General features: G+C 42.3%; 2 protein-coding genes across 2 annotated transcripts; both read right to left on the reverse strand.

Moving 5' to 3' along the window:
* Positions 1-231: 231 nt before the first annotated feature.
* ubap2a (ubiquitin associated protein 2a) lies at positions 232-13453 on the reverse strand. Its single transcript, XM_067587948.1, has 27 exons — positions 12268-13453; positions 11521-11658; positions 11041-11118; positions 10650-10760; positions 9077-9239; positions 8864-8944; positions 8718-8781; positions 7887-7984; positions 7662-7720; positions 7494-7564; positions 7010-7199; positions 6638-6908; positions 6209-6513; positions 5828-6054; positions 5148-5430; positions 4262-4301; positions 3915-4089; positions 3690-3735; positions 3244-3565; positions 3058-3149; positions 2712-2762; positions 2522-2615; positions 2028-2444; positions 1836-1940; positions 1681-1748; positions 1376-1567; positions 232-1031 (listed from the first exon to the last, which is right to left on the reverse strand). The coding sequence occupies exons 1-27, from the start codon at positions 12277-12279 to the stop codon at positions 936-938; spliced, it is 3849 nt and encodes a 1282-aa protein (XP_067444049.1). The 5' UTR covers positions 12280-13453; the 3' UTR covers positions 232-935.
* Positions 13454-13877: 424 nt separating this feature from the next.
* Positions 13878-23739, reverse strand: dcaf12 (DDB1 and CUL4 associated factor 12). The gene is made up of 9 exons (XM_067587950.1): positions 23317-23739; positions 20953-21243; positions 18838-19116; positions 18249-18309; positions 17929-18122; positions 17476-17541; positions 17108-17270; positions 16049-16227; positions 13878-15865 (listed from the first exon to the last, which is right to left on the reverse strand). The coding sequence occupies exons 1-9, from the start codon at positions 23374-23376 to the stop codon at positions 15707-15709; spliced, it is 1452 nt and encodes a 483-aa protein (XP_067444051.1). The 5' UTR covers positions 23377-23739; the 3' UTR covers positions 13878-15706.
* Between the last annotated feature and the right edge of the window lie 771 nt (positions 23740-24510).

The following is a 24510-nucleotide window of genomic DNA, read 5'->3' on the forward strand; positions in this document are numbered from 1 at the left end:
CAAATGTACTGATATCTGTCCAATGACATTCTTTGGTTATTTATTATATAGATAGATATAGATAGATAGATATGCGTTTACTTGGTGCCTTGACTACATTATTAGACTGGTGTAGTATCATTCTGACTTTGGTCCATAAAACATTAGTATGATCATGTGTGTGAAACAAACGTGTGGGTCTGATCACAAAAAAAAAAAACCCAATGTGGTGTGAAATATTGATGCCAGACAAACTGTTCATAACTTTTAATTTGGACAACAAGGATTAAACCAATGTTAAAATGACATCAAATCCAAGGCCTGGCTGGTCATACCAGCCAACGATTAAGAGTTGAGGAATGAGAGACGGATGGAAGGGAACGGGGCAAAAAGAAAAGTCAAGCTATCAACTCAAGTCACCCTCAATATAAGGATTCACAGATGCGGGAGACCGAAGTTACAAAAACGGCATTTCTTCTGAAATAAAAAAAGGCCTTTGCCATGAAAATGATGTGTAGAATCTATGTACATCATTCTCAGTTCATGTATGCATACAAAAAAATCCACATCACAAGATGCTTGTGTTCAAGTATATTCACCAACTTCATTTCCATGATTTAGCATTCTCATCTTTCCACATTTTTTTTTTTTTTGAAATAAAATGTCCTTCAAAATAAAAACAGAATGCAGAAAACCACATTTCATGTCCTACCAATACATATATACTGTATAAATACATACATAAATATATTTTACATACAACAGCCATAAATTTGAAAAGGGGATATACAGAGCAAAGGGGAGGGGTGGTAGTGTGTGTTTTAGCTTGTGTTGTAAAATGGTTTGTCCCTCTATGATCTCGTCAGTCAGATGCGCAGGTGTGGTGCTGTGTGTGTTGGTGTCTGTCCATGCACACACGCACGCACACGTAGACACACATTGTGGATGTATCCACCTCAGTTGGCCCAGTAGGGGGAGCTGCCGTAGCTCGACTTGTTAACTTGGCTCTTCTGCTGCAGGCTGCTGGACTGGCCGCGCTGACTCGGACCACCCTGAACACAGACAGACAATAAACTGATCAACACTGAGAATCCCTCAACCCCCGTTAATAACTGCTGAAGACGTCAATGCTGCTCGCTTTGCTGAACCAGCTTCCTTGTCAGTTGAACAATGAGAATCACAGAGAAAACATAGAAACATAATAACAAATAAAAACAAGCCATTCTTTCTGCATTTTTAAAAAAGGTGTTTTTATACTATTCAAAGTTCAAGCCCATAACATCAAATCAAAGCAAAACAAGACAAACACACACAAAAATTGTCCCAGAAAAAAAAAAAAAGGTTATTTTTATTATTCAAACCTCGATAACTGCTGAAAAATATCTGTGAGTGTTACCTGTCCATCCTGAGCAAGATGATGGTGCAGCAGCTGTGAGTGTGGTTGCTGGTGAGGCAGGATGTGGAGGAAAGGGGCCGGTGCATAACCTCCCGGAGCTGCTCCAGGGTTCAGAGGCCCTGGACCCCCCAGCGCTGATGGCAGGCTGAAGGGAGGGGGGGTCCCTGCATGGAAACCCTGCTTATCAAAAGACTGCAGAAGAGACACAGCAGGTTAGGCTCATTAGTTGATCAGTAATTAGTAGTAACACTAATTATAGAGCAAGTGGGGGGTGGGGGGGGGTGGCTGTGGTTTTTAAGACTCACCTGGGTCTTATTGTAAACACTTCCACTGATATCCGGCACACCCGAGTTACTGGACGTCACTGAGACACCTGGCAGCACGATAAGAACATAATTAATACATCACAAGTCTACGTCAAAAAAACGAAGAACAGTCATAGAAATGTTCTTTTTCTTACCTTTCCCAGGCCCAGCAGCAGCAGATTTGGCTTGTGCCTGTGAGGAGGAATTGTAGCCTTTACTGTAGTCCACTCCTGCTGGCCCTGCTGTCAGCTCCTCGTACCCTGCACAGGAAAACATCGACTTCAGTGTTGGAAACAGAGTCTCCGAACCATAAACATTATTTTTGTTGATCTGCTCTTGTTACTAACCTGAGCTGAAGGTGTGCTGGCTGTAACCGCTGGGCTGCTGCTGTGTCTGCTGCTGGAAGGGGCTAGCAGAGGGGTTTCCCAGGCCGAGGCCCATGCTGTGCTGCTTGGCCGAGGCTGGTCCTGGCCCCCCGGGAGGGACAAACATGGTGGGGCCATACTGGAATGCGGCAGCACTAGGTACGGCGCCGGGCACCCCGGGGTAGTAAGGCAGGCCTGTGTAGCTGTAGCCGGGAGGCAGAAAGGCCTGCTGACTGCTGTGATGCTGTGGTTGGCCCTGGGGCTGAGGCTGGGCCTGAGGAGGCTGAGGCTGGGCCTGGCTCTGTCCTTGGCTCTGGCCCTGGGGGGGCTGTGGGGCCGCCAGGCTTGTGGGGGGTGCTGGGGAGGTGGAGTCGTTCCTGCCAAACTTCGTGACTTCACCTGAACAACAGGAAAGATGTCAAGTGACTGGATTTTAGGATTTTAGATGAGACCAGCCAAGAGTGAAGGTGCCTTACCTGAGTAGGGGTTGTTGGCTAGGCTCCCGTCTCTGCCAGAGAGAGTCGCTGCGGGGCCAGGGAATGTGATTCCATAGTAATCCTGCAGAGAGGGCTAAAAAGACAGGAGGGGATCAGTAGAAGATCCAAACACAGGCAAGTGTAATTATTAGTAAAAGGGCTGTCCTTGAAGTGTGGTAGTGAGGCTCACCATTGGCAGTCTGGACTGGAGCATATGGAGGTCCTCGTAGCCATATATCTGCTGTGAAACACAAAGGACAGGTGACGTCAGTTATATAAACACAACACTTGTCCAAATACACATGTTTAGACAATCACTGAATGCCATTTAAGAAGTAGTGCTAATATAGTGATCATGAGTTTGTCAAACCACAGTTGTAGAATTAACTTTGATGCTCATAAGAGGTGTAGTTTAAGAACAGAGAGACATCTGAACCAAAGTGAACACATGAGTTTGGCAGGTAGCGTGTGTTGTGTTCACTGAGTGTATAAAGAGGAACACTACAATGACTCTAAAATCTTGAAGGGTTACTTACTGGGTATGCTGGCAGCAGCCCCCCTGGGCCCATGATATACTGGTTGGGCAGTAGAGGAGGCACTCCCTGGGACAGGTTAGGAGGAGCTTTACCTGTCAATACAATGACAACAACCATCACTTTTATATACTTTATCACTACTATATTACTTTATGCATTCCCAGTGTCTGAGGTGTGTGCATGTACCAGTGGAGGAGGAGAGCAGGGGTGTGGTCCTAGGTGCAGAGAGGTTGGACGTGGCAGTAGCTCCATTGGAGCCAAGTCCCAGCGTTGTGCTGGAGGCGGCGGTGGCAGCAGAGTGAAGTCCGCTCGTGCCAGTGATTCCGCCAACTGTGCTGCTCATGTTGTTGCCCATGTTGGGCATGTTGGCCAGGTGGCTGATGCTGCTGCTACTGTTGCTGCTGTTGTGGGTCGAGTGGAGTGCGGAGGCTGAAGGCTGCTGCGATGATGTGTAAGAGCCAGAGGAGGGAGCCAGAGAGCTCACGCTGCTGCTGTCAACACTGGTGTACTGAGAAGAGACGGACAAAGGGGGGGGGGCATTCAGATGTTTGCTTGTATATTGTTACGGAGGAAAAGCATTTAAACAGAAGGTTTCAGCCATCATGCTTGTGGCAGACTAGAAAGGTACTTACAGTGAGTGAGCTGGAGCCCAGAGCTGAGGAATGACTGCTGGCATGGCTGCAGAGAGCAAAGAGAGGAGAATGACCATCAGATCCTTCCTCAACATGTCAGCAAGTCACGATGTTAAAGTATCTCAGCTCACATTACCCTGCTTCTTTTTAATTACTGCACTTTTTTTTTTTCTTTTTTAGCCAAGTCAAAGCTGGTAACTGGTCTGTCATGTGTACGTGTTTCACCTGTTGAGCGAGTTGAGCTGGCTGGCTGAGGGCAGGTCCTGAGCCAGGCTGGAGAGTGTGGTGGAGCTGTGTGCAGGCAGGTTGGAGGGTAAGTGGGAGGAGGGTGCTGGAGCGCCGTTGGTGCTGATGTTGAGAGACGGTGACTCAGGCTTCGGTGTGGAGGACGCTGATGAAGCTAAAGAGAGACAGGTAGAAAAGATCTTATAATAAATAGATAATATAACCCCATATGTTGTGTTATTCCTAAATGACCAAATATATTAACAGCCTGATTAAAATGGTTGTTGGTAAATAATTTGCAATATAACTAGTGTACTGAACAAATAAATCTGTAGTGGTTAACTTACTGTCTAAAGCAGCAGAGGACCGTACGCCATTCAGACCATTCTGGTGAGAGGAAAAAAAGCAGGTAAGTGTCTGTATACATGGATAATAGATCAAGACCATGCATACATATCATGAGCAAGACCTCAGTTTAATTTAGTTTAGGCTTGAACTACTGATCGGATGATCATATTCACCTCATAAAGAAGTAAAAATCTTTTTATGAACCGTCATGAGAATTCATATTATTCCTATTACGTCTGACAATTTCAGTCTTGATTGGGCAACCTAAATTCTCAAACATAGCTACAGGTTCAGTCAAATACACAAACAACTGTTAAGTCTTAAGTTGTATCCGAAATCCATCCAGTTCACACTGTAAAAGTGACAAAATTAAGTTGGTTAAATGTAATGTAGAGCTCTTGATTTTTGAGTGGACTGTGATAATGGATGGTAGTTAAACAACCCCAGAATACCTCAGAAAACAAAAAATAATTCTTGATTTGTCTTTATGTTTGATTCAACTGGCTCTCTGAAGTTGCAGTTTGATTGACTTTGCACACTTACTACATCATTTCCTGCTAGTATAAAACAATGATTTCTTGTATACTAACTGTAAAAAAAAACAGTATACTATAAGGCTTATTGCAATTAGTATGTAGTACAGAATTGGGAAAGTCATTGTTTCCTAACATGGGGCTGACTCAAGTGGGATCAAATGAACTGTGAACTGTAATTTCTCAATGTCAAGCTGTTTATACAAGCTGCAGAAATAGGATGCAGTTGTCTACATTGCAGCAGGCTGTAATACTTGCACATTTTTCCCCTCAAGGCATATTTAAATTTGGATGGTTCAGTAAATTAACTAAAAGGCAGGATGAAGTTTTTCTGTTTTCTATATCAACTCACCATGACTGGCCCCGAGGCCTCTTTGCTCTGGGAAAAGGCCAGTCGTGTGTGAGGGGGCATGGTCCCGTCGTAACTTCCCCCCACTGTGGAGAACGGAGAGGTGGGTACAGAGGAGGAGGTGGCAGATGTGGTCAAAGAGGAGGAGGGAGGATTGGTGGAGCTGGCAGTCCCTAATGAGGAGGGCGTGAGACTGGGTAGCGCCACCGACGAAGAGTGATATACTGGCTCTGATGAGGAGAGGGGCGGGGGGAGGGCGACGGAGAGAGGGCTGCCCAGCGACTCGCTGCAAAACAAGAGGGAGAAGAGAACGAAGGAGGAAGAATTAGATTCAAATATTAGATCAAATCAGCCCAGATGAGAAGTCACAAAGAGGAAATTGGCATGTTGGAAAATAATTGGAGCTATAAAAGAAAGCTATGTCTCGGTGTAATAAAAACACTGTGAATCTTTTAAATGTTAGTTTACAAAACAGCTGCATTGAGACTCAAATTCCAGTTTTGAAATATTAATAAATTTCTGCTAGCAATAACTTTCTAGCATGTATATTTGTCCTGGTGATTTGTTTGGTATGCGATATCTTGTGAGCCTTTAATTTCTGTATTTTGGAACTGAACCCCTCAAATGCACAGTTTCTGTATTAACATATAGAGTTGTAACTAGTCAGTAAGCAGCGACAGTACCTGAGTGGTTTGGAGTACAGGCTTGTCTGGCTCTGTGTCCCTGGTCCTGATGCAGGTGGTGCAGGAGCAGGGGCCGGCGTGGACTCCCTGGACGCCGCACTGACACAATTGTCCACAACTCCAAACTCTGGCAATGCTGACTCCGAGCCAAAGTCTAGTGCTCCAAATTGGAGGTTTAGACCGGGGACGTCAGCTGAGCCTGGCATCTCTACCGCCGTGGAGGGGATCTGACAGGAGGGAGGGAACACAGCCAGGTTTCAGCACCATGAGATTAAGTTTAACTGCTGGTAGTTGGTCATTTATTTAAGATTTTATTTCATTTTAAAATCCCCAAGTAGCCAAATGTGCATTTGAGTGTAACCGCGACCTTGCGTCCCCTACCTTCGATGTCGGAGGTATTCTTCGTTTCTGGCCTTTGAGCTGTGCCCGCTGCTGCTGTGGCGTGCTGCCGCCCTGAGGGTCCAGCCCTGCGCTGGGGGCAGGAGGTTTAGTAACAGCAGCAGCCATCACCGGGCCTGTCTGTGCTGGCGTGCTGGTGTGCTGGGGGGCAGGCGAGGCTGAAGCAGGGGGCGCTTGTTGTTGCGATGGAGGACTGGGCTGACGTGCCAGAGGCAAAGAGGGGCCGGTGTGCCTCTGGACCAGCTGGCTCAGCACGAGAGAAGGCTCTGGCTGAAGGCCAAACTCACCTGCAGACACACAACAAAACACCAGCACAGGACAATGATTCAAAACAGTTATATAAACACATATGCCTACATGAATACATAAGACAAAAAACAGACATATTCTCGCTTCTAATTGCACACTTACGGCTGAACTGTGAGGACAGCGAGGTGGCGTTGGATTCTGAAGCCTTCATGTCCCAGCTAGAGGAGGAGGGTGGAGGTACAGGTGCTCCCAGGCCTGGCAGTCGGCCAATGGAAGTGTTGCTTCCTTGGGTGCTAGCAGGAGGGGCTGCCTGGGATGAGGGCAGCGGACCCAAGCCAGGACCCTTCAGCTGTTCCAGTATCTGCGCTCCAGCGCTGGGCTGAGTCCTCTTGGCCTGGCCCAGATCCCCAAAACCGGCTCCCAGAACTGACGACTGGCACAGACAGGAGGAGAATGTGTAATCAGTCCTCTGTGTATCTGTGTTAATGTGTGATGGATAAAAGATTCAGGAAACCGAGCACGTTTTGTTTTTACCAGAGCAGCATGTGCGTAGCTTGTGCCACTGGTGGTGTTGCGGCTGGGGGGCGCCTGCTGTTGCTGCTGCTGCGGCGGCGGCGGCTGGTGGTGGTGGGAGTTGGTGAAGACCAGACTCTGAGAGGAAGAGGAGGAAGGTGCTTCTCTTCCTCCGACCACAGGCTTCTGCAGCAGAGAGGCGAGGTCCAGACTAACGCAGAAACAGACAGTAAATTCAAGTTTGAAATGTTTACGGGACAAACATTGACAACTTCCGGATTGCTAATGGAAGGTCATGTATCGTATCATGAATATACCACCCAAAAGTGAAGCTACTTTCTCATTACTGTCAGAATTTAAAATAGGGAGAACTGAAACTACCAAGCATCTTCTTGTAGAATATAGTTAGTATTTCTTGTGAAATTATCGCTTATTACACTGTAATTACACTGTTATTACAATACAATAAATGATGTATCATACTGGGGGTGAGCCAGTTACTTACCTTTGTCCAGGTGTGATGTGATTCTCTGCAGCAGGTGCACATGAGGAGGTGAACACTTTGGTCTCTGAGAGCTGCAGGAGCACAACATTGTTTTAAATACACACCAAAACATTTCGTTGTGACTAACAGACTTCATCAGCAATCGTTGAAACCTTTGTGTCAACTCACACTAACATCCTCACTCCAGTCCTCAGCTGCCCAGTCTTCCAAGGTATTCCTCCAGGCAACTAGAGGACAACCAACGATGAGTCACAAAGTTCAAATACAGAGGTGGGTAAATAAGATTCGGGATGCTTGGAGCTTATGTACATTTGCTTCAAATAACGTCCACATCGAGCAAACAGAAACTGCCTGTACAAGTAAAGAGCGACTTGTCTGCTCTCTACAGCTCACCTGTCCCATCTGTGCTGTTGTTGGCCACCGTGTCCCACGTCTCACTTTGTGTGGTCCCTGTCCCGGCCTCTGAGGTATAGTCCGCAGGATTGAAGGTCCTGGGGAGGAATATTGGAATTACATCATGTTAGAGATTTAGAAAAGGAATATTCAACTAAAGAAATAAACTACAAGGACAAGCAGTATCTGACAGTGAGTGAAATCAGACTCAATTCGATCTTTTCCTTAATAAACAGTGTCCGTCTACTCTTTTTCAGACAAAGCTCCTATTAGACGAGTGAGCCCATCTTTGTGTTTTTAGAATCTGCATGGTGGCAGAGTCATTATGAAACCTCTGAGTCTCCCTCCCATGCTCTTCCTAACCTCATATGTGCCGTCCTGATCATGATTGAACATGCTTGATATCTTCATCAGTGGTCTTACGATTGTCAAATAAGCCCAACTGTCACTCTGAATAATATCAAGATGAAAATTACACAGGTAATTCAAGATATTGTATTCCCAGATTAAACTCTAATTACTGACTGTTTGGCCTTTGGGTTTCTGGTGCTTCTGTGTTGGCTTAGATGGGATAAAACTATCATTTACCCGGTTTCTGTGTCAGATTGAGGGCACACAATCTTTCAGGTGTAAACATATAGCTTTAAATGCCCAATTCTAAAGTCAGATGCAAGAAAAATGCTCCAATTGTACTTCTTGAGACACCATATCTACATAAACAAAAGTCGGTGTTGCTTTCCCAACACTTTGGTATTAATTTAATTCAATTTTAAGATTAGGTGATAACCCCTACGAGTGTGTGTGAGAGATTGTGTCTTGTTGTTGCCGTACCCCATGCCCTGGGCTGAGAACCTGCTCCCTGCTGGTGCTCTGCCTCTTCCTCGACCTCCAGATCCTTCATAAAAGTCACACAATTGTCAACAACATCTGCTCAAGTGCTGGGTGAACAGACAGTGTTTTAATGTGCATCTGCTCACCTCGGCCACCTCTCAGCCTCCGACCTCGTTCTGAACCTCTGTCCACTGGTGTCACCTCCACGCCGTTCTCCTCTGGACGAGCTGCGCACACACAAATTCATTTAGAAACTACATTAGTGACAGAATGATGTAATGAAACATGATACTGAGAAGCCAGAGAGGAGACAGGTGACTCTGAACGAGATATGAATTCATGTGAAAGGATCTGTATACCCTGTCGGCTGCGATTGGCCCCTTTGCCCTTGCGGTTGGCTGCCGCGCGGCCCTTGCTAGCCTCCCTCTCTCCTTTTTTCTCTCTGTTCTCCTTGTTCTCCTTGCTTTCTGATGGACCCTCCTTCACCAGGGGCTTCTTCTTCCCCACTGTCTCCCATGAGGTCTAAACACAGAACAGAAGACAAAAGGGAGAAAGAACTGAGAAAGAATAAATTACAACAACAAAAACACAAAACAATGTTCAATACAAGCACAAACTATATAGTTAACATGTTTCTCATTGCACTTATGTAAAAACACTCGTTTTTGCAAAGTACTTCAGTGAGCATAACAGAAAGAAAGCTTTAATTGTTTTTTTTACTTGTATAAAGCAACACTAGACCAAACACTGCGCTATAAAGACACCAGTGGAAACCATTGTAGGAAGGCTGTGATGCAGGCTATTTTTTGACCAACTTATGTAGTGAAGTGCCCACTGTGCAGCTGTGTTATACAAGAGAAACAAATATCAGATGAGCACTTGTTATTGGTGCATACACAGTATCTCAGTATTAAGTCACTGAGATTGAGATGAAGGGCAGAAAAAAAACACACACATAAAACACTGATTTGAACTATACAGTCACTTTGATTTGTGTGTTAATTATTTAATAGGCTTACACCTAGTCTTACTAGTCACTGCAGCATAACAACACTCACTCAGTAATCATAATCATTCTTCTGCTATTCAGTATAGTAGAAGTAGATTTAATCAGAAGCTTGCAGTATATATGATAACAGTAAAGACCTGCATATTAAAGCAAAAATCAGCTATTTGCTATTTTTGGACTTCCAGGAAACCAAAACAAGAGCATGGCAGCTGATTGGCTGGCTGCCTTGCCCTGACAGCCTCTCCTGCCTGTGCCAGCTGGTATTCTTCAGAAATGTTGGGACACTCGCTCAGAATCACAGCACACAGGCAGAACAACACCCGAGTGTTCGCCAGACATTTGGTGGCCTGTTTGACTTGTCTCTCTGGGCAGAAGAGGGAAACATGATGTACAATTGTAAGCCTTCATGCTTGCCAAAAAGCCCCTGATGTTAGAGAGAGACAACTGCTGAACTGTGGCAAAGGACAGCAGACTGATTTTAGGTTCAAAAAATGCCAACTGTTTTTTTTTTTTTTGAAAACTATAACACATATTTCTGGTCTTTATCCTTTATAAGATGCCACTTCCACATAACTTCCACATAATCTCAATAACCAAAAGAAAAAAAGCCCCGTAAATCCAGATCAGCTGTCAACTTTCAACAAAATCAGCTGTTTGTAAAATTGTCCCTGTTACTTAATTCAATCTGGGGCCCAACACGTACAATTTGAAATAGTTCACTGTGTTTTTTTTTTAATCTGTGCTCATAAAGTTCCCAAATTTTATATCATAGTTATCATAGACAGCTGCTGCACTTCCTGCCGTCCAAATAACAGAAATCTGTTCACAAAGTCTGACAGAGTAAATTCAGACAATTGGAAGTTAAGTGATAAGCCACATGAATATATTAAATGAGACATAGCAGACCACTTCTCTATACCTACCATGTCCGAGGTGCTCTCCAGGAGGAAGTTGATGGCTCTGCTAACATCCTCATTGCAGTCATGAAGTGCTACCATACACTCATCCTGGTTCTTGCCAGTCACTTCCATCAGCTGGGGAAAGCAATGAGCACATTACACATTACAAACATGTGCCAGTCAACAAAGCAATTTGTTATAAAATCTTTTAAACATGCAAGTTTGCACTCCAGCACAAAGTCATGAAGCCTCACTCATAGCATCGAATATTAATGTCTAATTGTCGGATCAGATGTCAATATAGAGTGCAAGAGTCCGTCCAGTTATGCATGAACATAACAGCTTAACTTGATTCAGTCCATTACTCAGACACTGAGCCTTGTGCTCTCTGGCAAACACCCAAACAGTTCCTCACCTGGTTAACTTTGTCCTCAAAGTCAGCATCATTCTTGTCATAGATCATCTGGGCAAGCCGGATCTGCTCTGCAGTAGCCTGCAATACAAACAGACAAATGGGTCCAATTTCAGTTGGAGAGAAGAAAAAAAGTGAGAATAAAGTGAGAGGTTACTTGTATAAAAAATGAAAGTTATCATTAACTTAGTCTGTATTGTCTAAAATCACTAAAACAAGGAAATGGTTACTAAACAAATGTCTACCATTGCCAGAATTAAAAAGATATGTGTGCTGTGTGGTCGCAATAAAAACGACAACTACAAAATCCTTTTCGATATTGACTAAGAAGGTCTCCTTGCATAATGTGTGCAATGTGGTTTTGATGGCAAAGGCTAGTCATGTGCACACTTGTGTTTTTGTCTGAAAGTGTCTGCGGCTGAGAGGTGTGAGTGTACTTGCTTTCATAATGTTTTTCATGGTCATGTGGTTGCGGTGGCTCACCTGTATCTGTTTCTGTGGTTGTGATGTGTGAGTGGCAGCGGGCAGCGCTTTTTCCCGAGGGCCCCGGGCCTTGTCGCTGCCCAGCGAGCTCATCATATACAGTATATACAAAACTCTGTATGTACAAAATAGAAAAATCTGCAAAAGGAAATAAGAGGGAAAGAAGAGCGTAATCAACCACACTTCTTACGCCCACAGATCTGTCCACAACACATACACAGTTCATTTACAATGTTGTTACAGCAGAGCCGCTTCAGTGCTTTCCCTTGTGAGTGCACAGAAGGTAGCGAGCGGTTAATACAAGAAATATGTGTTGTGAGCATAGCTAAGCCTTATTGCACAATCATGAATACTGCCCTTATGAAGGCTGTAAGACACACAGTTGGCCTGGTGACGCAACAGCTTTGCTGAAAATCTAGGTCGAGGAGGGAGAGTGACCCAGTGTCCTCTTACAAACAGCAATGTGTGTGTGTGTGTGTATGAAGCAGAACAAACACTACACATCTTGACCCTACAGTCCCTCTCGATGTTAGATGGTTTACAGAAAGTTAAGATTATAATAATATACACACATTACAGAGGCTGAAACCTAAACAAATGCAGTAAAACGCTGAATTCTTCTTGTGCGTATTTGACAACTGAGTCCTGCACATATAGATATTCAAACTGGGTATGGCTACATAACCAGGCACTTTTCAGTTGCAAATATTTAACAAAACAACATACACACCGGGCTTTATTACTCACTTGCAAATACATAAAAGCTGTGATTGCTCAATACCCTGTGATGCAAAAATACCACGTAGTGCGAATTAAGTTGTAAACTTCAACCAGGGTGTCCATTTCTAGAATAATAACTACAGATATCTCCACTGACCCATTTGTTTTATGTCAGAGAACAATAGCAATGCAGCTTACAGTGGCTGAGTGACGTTGGCAAATGCACTGTCGCTATTGGCTGCTGGACTGAACAAAGCTAATGCAAAAGGACGAACTGGCTTCAAAAGCAATTTCAATCCAAGATTTCGGTGTAACTGCGACAAAATATGTTTTTCCACACCGAGAACTGTACAACAGCAGCTGCAGCTGCAATCTGTGTTTCAAAAACCAAATGTTTACATATCGCTACAAGTATGAGCATCGACGGTCTTGTACACAACAATAACAAAACAATCATTCAGTGAACTCTGTACATCTCAATTGTTCATTACATTTATTTTTGGTAAACAGAAATGACAAATCAAACATCAGTGAAGTTGCACTTAAAAGTGTGCGTGTTTACGTGTATTAACATCTACCTGGTTAACTTGCAGCTAACTAATCGACAATTACCTTCCCTTTAATTTAGTAGTAGAATAAGCGGAGCGGTGTTTTGAGCCAATGCTAACGTAGCCAAATGCTATGACTTATATCTTGGGCATTACATCTTGCCAAAACAATTCAGATAGCGTCGTTTTCAACACAACTCTGGCCGATTGGGGACCCCTTTGTCCTCGCTAGCATGGACTGAAGTTAGCTACCTAACATGCTAATGCTGACACTACACCGTCGAGTCCGAACAAACGATGCTGAAGCTAGCTAACGATGCTACCTAAATCTGCTACAAGTTGATAGCCAACGGCCGTCAAACTAACTCGCCAAAGTCTTATTATGCGTATTTACAGCTATCTAACCATAATGGCAGCTACATCAGGTTTGTCCTCGACATCTAAACAACAGGCTAGCCGGCTAACAACAAAGCTGTATCAAATCTAACGAAAAAAGGGGCCTCGCAGCGGAGCACAATCCCATCCCGACATTGCTCGCCGGGAAACAAGACAACAGAAAATTGCGAAAAGACATCCCCTCACAACCCCGTGAAAACAAAACAACCGAGCCGCCCGACCAACTGTTTCAGCGAAAGCGCACTTAGGAATATGGTTTAAACGCGTTAAAATGCTGAAACCGAACTTGTAAAAACATAAGAAAATTGGTGTTTTTATTACCTGCTAACACGCTTCACTCAGCCAGCAGCAGACAAGGTGGTCACGTGATTTACGCTGCCGCGGTGGATGCTCCGCTCTCCTCTCCGGGTCACAACTTCCACACATCCAACGCTCACTATCAAACACGCATCCTTTACAACTGTACGTTAAATTCACCAGTTTATATATTGTTTGTTCCATATTGTGCTTTATGTAGATGTACATTAGTGCATGATTTCTTTATTATCAATAGTGCAGACTGATCTACCAGTGACACCATATGGTTTGATATCACTAATGGCAACATCTAAATAAGCAGTGACCCGTTTTAATACAATACTTTACAGAAGTTGAATGATCAATGAGCATGAAAAAGGGGAAACATTACATCAATATACGTTTAATTTTTATTATTTACTCTTTTTATAGATTTAATAGCTTGTTTTTTTTCAGATGTTTATATCTTACAATATCCTCAGATTCAGTCATTTGTAAAAACATTCATGAGGCGTGTATAAAAAAACAGGGCATCACCAAGTAGACACATCAATCCACACACTTCCTCAGACATATACATAAAAATGTATGCAATTGTCCCTATGTATTTTACACATACATATACACATTTATATATAAAATACACTTTAAAAGTGTTGGTTATTTGATCAATTCGTGGTCGTAATTGGGGTTTCTCTTTTCAATCTGTCATTATCATGAAAACTGGAGAAAAGTTCCATGTAGAAAAGGAAAACTATGATCGCCTATGGCAGTCTTTCACAGAAAGACTTCAGAGAGGCAAAAAAAACCAAAACAAAAACGTAACTCAAGCCTACCCTGCCTCTACCAAACAAGGAAAAGAGCAGAATCACTCACTCCTTGATACAAAAAGAGGAAAAAAAGAAAGTTCTACAACTGTGACAACAAGTGTATGTGCCTGCAGCATCTAACTTCAGGGTAGAGTCCAAAAAATTTCGTTAGTTCTCCTTGCATCCTTCTTGGTGGATGGTTGGCAAGATCAAAGTGAGCTACCACAGATCTTCTCCTCAGTCCCTGTGGAAGAGTCCCAGAATCACAGGGATGATTGAACCCAGTTAATCTATGAATCATCATATTTGAGAACTTGCTACCAAAACTCAAAATCTTGGGGTAAATTCTCTAGTAACACCACAACACTTACAGATCAGGATTTGAACACAAATCTGCTGAAAGCATTCTGGTCAAAGAGAACGAGAACATAAACAAAGGACAAAGACAATACATCCTTCAAAAAAAAAAAAAAAACAGATATTAACACCCCTGACCATTTGAAAAAGGGTGACAGAGAAAGGGGAAAATAAATACACATAAAGCAAATTAGAATATCAGCAGGGGGTATGCCTGTCAAATCACACAGTGTCAAAAAAATAAAATACGCATTTGTTGGGATTAATAGCAGAACAACAACACTGCATTTAGCAATCTTAATGTTTCTCCTTTACATCATCTCAATATGAACACAAAGTCCTGTTTCGATTGGGCAGGCTGTCTTCTTCGTTTTACTTCTGACGGGAGAAGAAAGAAGTTCTTTGTGATTGTTGTGGGACAGGACGGGCTGTTCCAACCAGTAAATATTCTCTATCAAATGTCAAACTCCACTCCGGTTCAGTCCTTCAAAATTAATTGTCTCTTCAGTCCTTCTTCCTCTCTCCCTCTCTTTTTTTTTTATTATTTATTTTATTGCCGTCCATTTCAGTGAGAGAATGAAAAGGAACTTTTGGGAGAAAATTCCACAAGCATTTCACAAAGACACCGTCATTTATCACAGAGGAAGCAGCGGAAACACTATCCTTACATACAAAAACAAGCCAGCAAAAGACCATAGCCTAATCCCTGCGAGTGGTATGTCATTGTTTAAAATGAGCGCCTGTATAACTTTATAAACTGTTCTGAGTTCCTCAGTGGCAGACTTCGCTTCGTGTAGCTTAGGTGGAAGGAGCAAAGGAATAACTGGAGGAGAATGGATAGTGTAATGTGGACACAGAAACACAACGACAATATTCAAAGCTGTGATACGGTGAGGGCAAGATCATGCTCCTGAGTCCACGTGTGAGCAAAATGCAAAACAGAGAGACACCAAAGACTGTGATGTCAATGGACTTGAAGAGGGAGAGGGATGGAGGGACTGGTTAAATAAAAATCTGGACGAGGATGTAGTGACAGAGCGATGGAGGGGGACGAAGAGGCTAGCTCCACAGTCCTGCGTAGTTGCCGTGCAGGCCAGAACAGAGAGGTCCACCTGCTACGAACAGCTTGGTGCCGGAGTCGTCATAGCAGTGGGTGTACACCGCGTTGGGGAAGGAATGAATGTCTGAGAAGTAACTCCTCCACGTCTCATCATGATTCTAAAAGGCAACACAGAGAGTTGAAGATCAGGAAGAGAAGGAGAAAAGAAGGAGGGAGACATAACTATGCAAGTAATATATAACTACAATATTACATTTGTATCACGTACGTTTCAGTTTAGCACCTTATCTTTCAATAAAAGAGAAGTTTAATGTATACAAATAAACAAAAAGATTATGTACCAGCCAGCCTTTCCCTGTAGTGAGCTTGAGGATGCCATCTCCTGGGCACTTCCGGTAACCCCCAGCTGGATTCAAAGGGTTCTCCAAGAATCTCTGGGCCCGGATGTCGTAGAAGAGGAGGGAACCTTGGCCAGTACCCACTGTCACAATGTGCTCATAGAAACTCACTGAACGGATCCCTGCACAGACAGACATGCATTTTGTTAATATTAAGAGCAGAGTAAACAAGAGGTAAACATCAACCTTCCCCCCGCTTGTTTGTGCTTAACTTAGACAAGGCAACCACAGAAACTAGTGAGGTTTCCAACTTGAGTTTCCTGAATTAACCACCTCTTCAACAGCAGAGAGCAGACAGATCAATGAAGAAACAGAGAGAACAAAGAAACAGTATTGGAGCAGCATCAGCTTCAAATTCTGATTATCCGGTCTGGCACAATAAACTATCTATATGTTGCTAAGCATTTCCTCTTTTTTAAGCATAAACACCGGTCCATTTAGCTGTGTGATGAGATTTTACTAGGTGGACAGCGGCAGTCTGTGATGTACAGGCCGGTAGGATCGGCAGTAGCTGGGAGCCGTAGCGCCTCGCTGCCAGCAGTTCAAAACAAGAAACAGTGATGTTGCCAGTCAGCAGCTGCTTGCTGTCTGAAAGCACCGTAACACTATAGATAGCTGCCGACACAGCACTGATGCATGATGTTCTGTGCCAGCCATCTTCCTGATACCGGAATATAAACAAAGTATGGTACGAGATGTGGTGACGGGGGAGGCCAGGAGTTGGACTACCCTATCAAAGGCCATGCTGCTGAATGCACTGAGTGACATCGACTGACAGCATCAGTGAGGATGGCCTACGATATCATCCCTATATACTGTATGGTCATTTCTAAACCAGAAACCACAGGTTGATGGACGCTTGCTCGTTTAGGAACATATATTTAAGAATACAAGATGGCATCCTACAGGTTGAGACACACGGTTTATGTAGTGGTAGTTTAGGAAGGTCAGTTGCCTTCTGCTATTAGCTTCTTTTACAGAAGAAGTTTACGGATCACTCACCGCTTCCTCTCTCTCTGGAATTGACAGACTTTATGCTGTGTGTAGGCTGCCGTGGATCCAGAAAAGAGACGTGGGCCTGAGAACCAACAGCGTACACTGACCAGTCCTGTCCATATGCCAGACACACATTCTCTTTGCAGTGAGGCAGCTTGGTGGACAGCAGCTGGAGGGAAGCAACACAGTGTATTAAATGAGAACCAAGTAAGGATTTTAGCTTTAACACTGAATAAATTATATCAAGTACAATCCTGATGTTTGAACGATTGAGAGTATCAAGTTTTAGCTTAGTACAGTAGATAATTAAAGGACATATTACACTGAACTAGTATTTAAAAGTTACTACTGATTTGTGATATAGTATTATTTACCTTGCACAAGTTGTGCTCAGCTTTCCAGAGGTGGAAATAGCCATCCAAGGACACAGCACCCAGCTCCTGAAAAAAAAAAGAAAAAGGGAACATAACAGATGCTGAGGTGTGTGGAAGCAGATGTATAAAGAGACAGCAGACACTGCATATCACCTTTTCGCAAGAAGAAGAAGAAAAAAAAGCTTCCACAATGTACATTTTATGTTTTTAGAATCAAACACTCTCACTGACAAAGTTATTGTTAATCGTAGTCAATTTCTCCATTCAGAGAAGTGATCTCCTTATCCTCACAGATTACTCATTGACTAATATTTAACCCTCATAAATATTTCAGTCGTTATAAATAAGCAATTAGACAAATTATCTCTCTCTTATATCCTAACAGTAAATTTAGATCTGTAAGAACAACACAGTCAAATGATTTCTCAACAGTTGCGTCAAGGTGAACTTTACCTTATGGTTGTTGTTGAAGGCCAGAGCACGGACTTTGCAGTTGTATGGGTTGGTGTACTCCTTGGGGATGTCCTTGAGGGCACGGTGGGAGATGTGGGCGTAGGAGGGTACTACCTGCTCACTCTGACTCCGCTCTGCCTGGCTCATCACGTCCTCTGTCACCTCCCACAGGCCCATGGAGCCATCTCTAGACCCTAGAAATATAAATAAGACATATCTAGATTAGTTATTTATCTCTAATTGCATTAAAAATGTGTTCTGCCTCACAGTTTCGAACAGCAGTGTTCATTCATACACCTTAGCTGATACAAACAACTCACCTGAAACTGCCATATTGTCACTGATCCACGCTATGGAGAAGATCCAGTCATTGTGGCCATCCTAAAAAACAAATCACTATAATGTAAAAGCAAAGTAAGTCTCATACAACCTAAAGTGCTTCAGCTCGACAAGCTGCAAAGCCAATGATACACAGTGGCTGGGCAATACTAACAATTTCATATCATGGAAATACAGAATTTTATTTCAGATGGAAATTAGCTACCAGCTAAATCTGGTACAATACATTTCTTCTCCTTATGTGAGATTTATGTTTTTTGTACATGGTCCCTGACAAATAATCACCAAAATTACATGGTTTAGCTCCTCTTCAATGTTAACAAGATAGCGGCGGTAAGAAGGAGGTGGAGAGCAGCTGCCACACTAGAGAACATGTATAGTTACTGTATTTGCTGCTCCAATCAGAGTTGAAAGAACCCACAGCAAGGGGAAACAATACAGGAGCTGATTTTACAAATAAAACGGACAGTTCAACATAGTTTGAAAGGATTACATCAACACAAGTTATGGTGGACCAAGAGTGGTTCACATTACTGGATGTCTAAACTCAAACAGATGCAAACCACTTACATCTCCAACACAAACAGGGTCCAATGTGGGCAGCTGGTAGATGGCCAGGCTGTTGGGGTTGTCTCCTCCGGTGGCTAGCAGTGTTCTGGAGGGGTTGAGCTCAATGGCGTGGATCCCACAGCCCTGCTGGTCCAGCCGGGAACGAGAGCCTGCTGTGGGGTGGTAATGCCGCCCTGCCACCACCGCACCCTGCCCCCCAGAGCCTCCACCACGACACTCCCTGTCCTTCAGCATGGGAATACGCGTTATCTGCCCAGTCAGGACATCGGCTACAAAAAGCTGCAGATAAAGGAAGAAAAGACATCTGGTTATCCCAACATGTTTGGGCGTTAAAACAAAGAAAAGTCCTGAGCCAGAACTAAACACATAAATGTTGTTGTGTGTCCAGTGATCTGATTGAAATATCAGGGCAGATCTACGAAACAAAATCATGTTAAAATTAGTTACTGAGTCAACGCATGATAGAAAGTTTAACATGGCACTTTCCTGGAAATGCTAGTGCATAATTCATATTAGTTTGCACTTCTTATCAAAACAATAAACCAAAGCAGCTGTGCATATGAAAAACTGTGGACACCTATTGGATGGTGGATTTTTTTATTTACTTTTTTGTCCCAATAAATGATGATTGCCACTGTCTTGAAGGTACAACCATGCTCGGCTTATGAACAAGATGTGAACACACTAAACTTCACTTGAGGCAGTAACTCGTGCTCAACTCGGTTTGGGCAAACCACCTATTTTGGACCAAAATGGAGTAACATGGCCTCAGATTTGGAATTGTTGAGCCTCAGCCATCCTGAGTTCACCTCTTATCAGCACCTAGAAATTCTGTCATGATCTCAGCCTTTTTTCCCCAAACACAATGCTCTACATTTTTGTAGAGCATTGTTTTATGGTGGAATTGGACCATCTTGCCTGAAATAAAGTGAGCCTCCACTGAGGTCAGAATATATGATATGATATTATTTATTTATGGATCACAGATATAGAAATCAAGAGGGATACCATGTTAAAATGAAAACATTTATTTGAAACATGGTCCCAAAATGTAAAAGACAAACACAAGACACACCACTAAACGATAAAATCCTGAAATCCAAAATCAGAATAAATGAATAATAAAATTTCAAAAATACATTTTTAAAACCGCCCACATGAAAACACCTATGTACAACAGGGACAATTTGATGGCTGCAGTATAAATGTCATTGAAAATCTCTTCATTAATCTGTAACCCTAAGTCTTTGCTTAACTCCTGTAAGACTCACTCCTCTTTAACAGCTGGTTGTGTGAAAGAAGTAATATTGTACATATGATGCAGCTTCTGTTGTTCTTCCCTGAGCTCAGCTGTAACTGGCAGCAGTCCTACCTTCTGAAATCATTGCCAAACATGAGTTTGAGGGAACACTTAATAAATGCAGAATAATATTATTTTACATCACCTGCAGTTTGTTCCCAAATTTAGTATTTAAACCATCATACCAAGCAGAACAGGCATAATCAATATGCCCCTGTATCAATGATAACACCGCAAGTTCCTTAACATAAAAGTCAAAAAGCCTTGTTATGAAATAAGAATGTTAGTTTGCTTGCACTCTTAGATAATATTATAGAAACAACATATTCACAGTAGAGTGACTGGTCAAGCATTTTACTCGTAAATGAGACCCATGTCTGAGACACAATTTCCTTCTTTCTGTTGCAAAAGATTTTCAACCTGATAGTTCTTGACAACTTCAACTTGGTTTTATTCAAATGTACTGAAAGCTAGTTATTATATATAATGAAATATATTATTAGTCTTCTTAACCTGAGAATATATCACCTCCTCTAACAAATTTCCTTGGGTAAACCCTGCTGACTTTTGTTTTACGTTTTGTTTCACTGAATCTAAACAAGAAAGTCTGACAGCTAATTCAGCTCTGTTATCTGCAATCTGGTTATGGTGTTTATATGACAGCTGTCATAATCTAAGAATTGCTTTTCTTTGTTTATTATCAATCACTTACTGATTAAGTGATAGTACTCTCTGATTAACACCAAGTCTTGGCCTTGGAATATATAGGAATGCTTAAGCAATAAATGCAGGTTAGTAGCAAAATAACATCTTACCGTGTTGCACTTGGTCCCGCATACCACCTGCCGGTGGTTGAGCCATTGTGAAGCGAACACCTTGTTAAGTCGCCCCAGAGAGAACTCCCTCTCCTTGAGGATGCCAGGGAGCCTGCCGGCAGCAAAGCCCCGCAGGCTCCGCTGGAGCCGCAACTCATGCTGCTGTTGAGGTCTGAACTCCCGCCCCCGAAGGGCACATACCACTGAGCGCCGACTGCACCACCACTGCTGGGCATGACGTGATGAACATGAAACACGGCTCCGCTTGTGTGGTGCCTGACACCAGCCCAGCTGAGGAAAGAGAAAAAAGGATTTATAGATAATCAATAATTATGTTTTACATACAAATGTGGGGAAGCCTGCAATGATGTTAATGAATGATAAATAAGATCTATTTGTGTCACATCTTTTTCAGCTTTCTTAATCCCTTTTTTGATACCACTCCCTCATTGGCACAGATTTAAGAGCAATAGTGGCTCATAGGAGTACTACAGCAAAATCACACTCTGAATTTGATACATCTTGCTCAGGTAGGCCAGTATTATTGGCTGTCTACAATGGAGGTGAAGTCTACACCTATTGTTAGTCATTATACCTCATAAAACCTCTCTAGGTACTGACTGCATTATCACTTGTCATGAACACAATAAAAATCTCTTTCACACACACAAACACACAAGGATGAGTCACATCACACACACCAGGCGCATTCTTTGTCAGTCAATACATTTAATCTTTGCAGCAGTGAGTGGTTTGTTGAGACTTCTATGGGCAAATAAAATAAAATTTGGTCTGTACAGTTAAATTAAATAAGTTCTCCTATTCACAACTCAAAATGGACAACCTCAGTTCACAGCACCAGTTTTAAAAATAACATTTCAGTTTATGCTGTTGGTTAATTATTTTGATTTAGTTTGTTTTGACATTTCAGTGCACAATAAAAACTAATTCACTATTATTGTAAAAGAACTGCAATCTGTGAAAATGCCAAGATATTTTTTATGGGACTCTTTACAAATGAAAGAGGTCACTGCCAGAAAAGCTAGTCTTATAATCAAAAGACATCATCAGATGGGTGACTTTTCATTAATTTAAAAGCTGCTAAAACAATGCTGAGCACACAGGAAACTTTCAGGGATCCATGAAGAGCAACAGTATTCCCTACCAACAGAAGTATACACAAGTGGCTAAACGTAGTTGTGTGATTTATCTAGTAATTTAAATAAAACATTGAAAACTATCACTTTAAGTGTATATTTTGTTGTAACACTTAATTACTCACACAGACACTGGCAGAGGCATCTGAATTTAGATCACAGAAAAATTTGAAACATTACTGTTGATTTTTAACCTGGCAAAATTAGTCATACCCATTATATGTGGTGTAACATATTGACATAAACACACATATAGTATTTATATGCTCAGGGTCTTAAAGGAATCAGTGCTGCTGGCTGTTTTTTGATTTTTTTTTTTTTCAAGTAGTCTTAGATGGTTTTTGTCTGGTGTGAGTGATTAATAGACTGAATTAGTTAATATGGATGTGGTTCAGTTTTACCTGTGAATAATGGTGGCCCCTCAGGCCCGAGACATGCCTTGACACAGTTGACATACAATGCAGTAAAAGCAGATCTTACAATAATTTTTAAAACAAAGATCTGCCACCAGTATGTCAAAGCATATTTTATGGTGTCACAACTGGGTTCAGTCGTGATGTTAAGGACCGACTGGATAGGCAAAGATATTCGTGCTGATGAGGAATATAATTTGTCTGTCAATTCATCAAAGGTTAATTTCATTGTTTTGGGCCAGCCGATCTACGGTTAGTCTGAATGTAAGTTAACTAGAGCTAACTGATATTAACGTTTTAGCTGACGTTGACGTTAGCTACAGCTATGCCTAATAAATGTTTACTTTAAGGAAAACAGAAAAGAAAGATTAACACTACTCTGCATGGTGACTGTGGGTGACAAGTGATTACCCCAACCGAACAACTGACTGTCAGTGTTAAGTACTGAAGGCAAAGATACTAAATTTTAATTACAATTAAATAATAGCCCTAATAAGATTAGGTTTGCTAGACCTTTGGCTAACGTTAGCTGTCGTATTGATAACGGACTGCCGTTGGCTAACGTCATGCTAACATTAGCAGGTACTGACTTTTTAATGCGAACACATTGTATTATTATTTAAACAAGGCAAAAATTGTGATTGCTTGGCGATATAATGTAGTTGTTAATGTGTTAAAATGTCATCAATATTATCCCTCTGACATCGCTTAATTCAGCTAAACCAGGCTAAGTTAGCCCCGTGCTAGTTAGCATGCTAACATAACTGACTGGTTAGCACCGGGTTTCCGCCTACCTGTTGTTGGTCCTTGGGCTCTCCTGCCTTCCTTTTCCTGCTAACTGTTTTTCTCGCCATAGTCTGACACACACAGTTCCCTCACCCACATGGAGGGTAAAACTGACGCTGGACACTGGATCATATAATGGCGATATGCTATTTTGTTCCTTGGCCCTAGCTGGCAGCGTCCGACGACGAGGAAGGGCGATCACATACGGGAGAGGTCGGTTGGTCGCAGGCTAAGATTATTGCCGAATTACTATCGTTAGCTTGCCTCCTAGCCTCCAAAAACAATACTACACTCAGGCCGTACAACCTATTAGGTTTGACAGAGTCGCTAGCTAAAACCAGAGGGTTCACACACTCTTTTTTCCTAGCGAGTCGCGTCAGCAACGGCGAAAGCATTGAGCAGCGCGCAGCCGCACTCAAATTAAACATCAACAAAAACAAGGTCGTACGTGAACTCGAGCGTCATTGCGTGCTCGTTCACGTCAACTGCGTCAGACCATATCAGATGATTTAGATTTCTCTGTTTTGAGAACATATTATGATTTTGCAAAATTAATGGTAAAACAGACCTGTTTCTGACTTCACATCTTATTCTGTTCACATATATGCACGTTTGTTATGTATGAATGTGAATTCAATCAACATTTATTTTTTTAAATTGATTTTTAGGAAATATATGTACTTACATTATCCCCCACAGAACCAGAAAAATATAAAAACGTATGTGCTCCCTTCAAAGTGTTTTAATATATGATTGTCTGAGTCACAAATATAATTATTAATTAATTATTTTATTGGGATGTGTTTTGTGTCTATTATGTAGGTCACATACTGTACCCTGGCATGGCTACAATTTTTATTTTGAGTATTTCTTAAATACCAGCATTAAGGACTTCCTAGTAGCCACCTTGATTTTTTTAGGTTATAGGAAAGCAATCATATGTTTTATTATTTTGGGCACTACCTCCAGTAGGATCTTAATTTGAAACAGTCAACAATAAAATCTTCTCAGTGTATTTACTCTGGTGGGATCAGGCAGGACATATATGGCCTCTATTTTCTTGCATATTAGTCTTTTTTTCTGCTGACTAGGCTGCTGGCAGTTGGACGTTTCCAGTTGCCACTGACAATACCTGGATGGACAATCATCCATTTGTATTGTTGCCATCTTGTCAACTGAACAAACAGAATAAAAATGCAGTG

The sequence above is a fragment of the Thunnus thynnus genome, chromosome 4, assembly GCF_963924715.1.
Source record: "Thunnus thynnus chromosome 4, fThuThy2.1, whole genome shotgun sequence".
In the NCBI taxonomy this organism is placed as follows: Eukaryota; Metazoa; Chordata; class Actinopteri; order Scombriformes; family Scombridae; genus Thunnus; species Thunnus thynnus.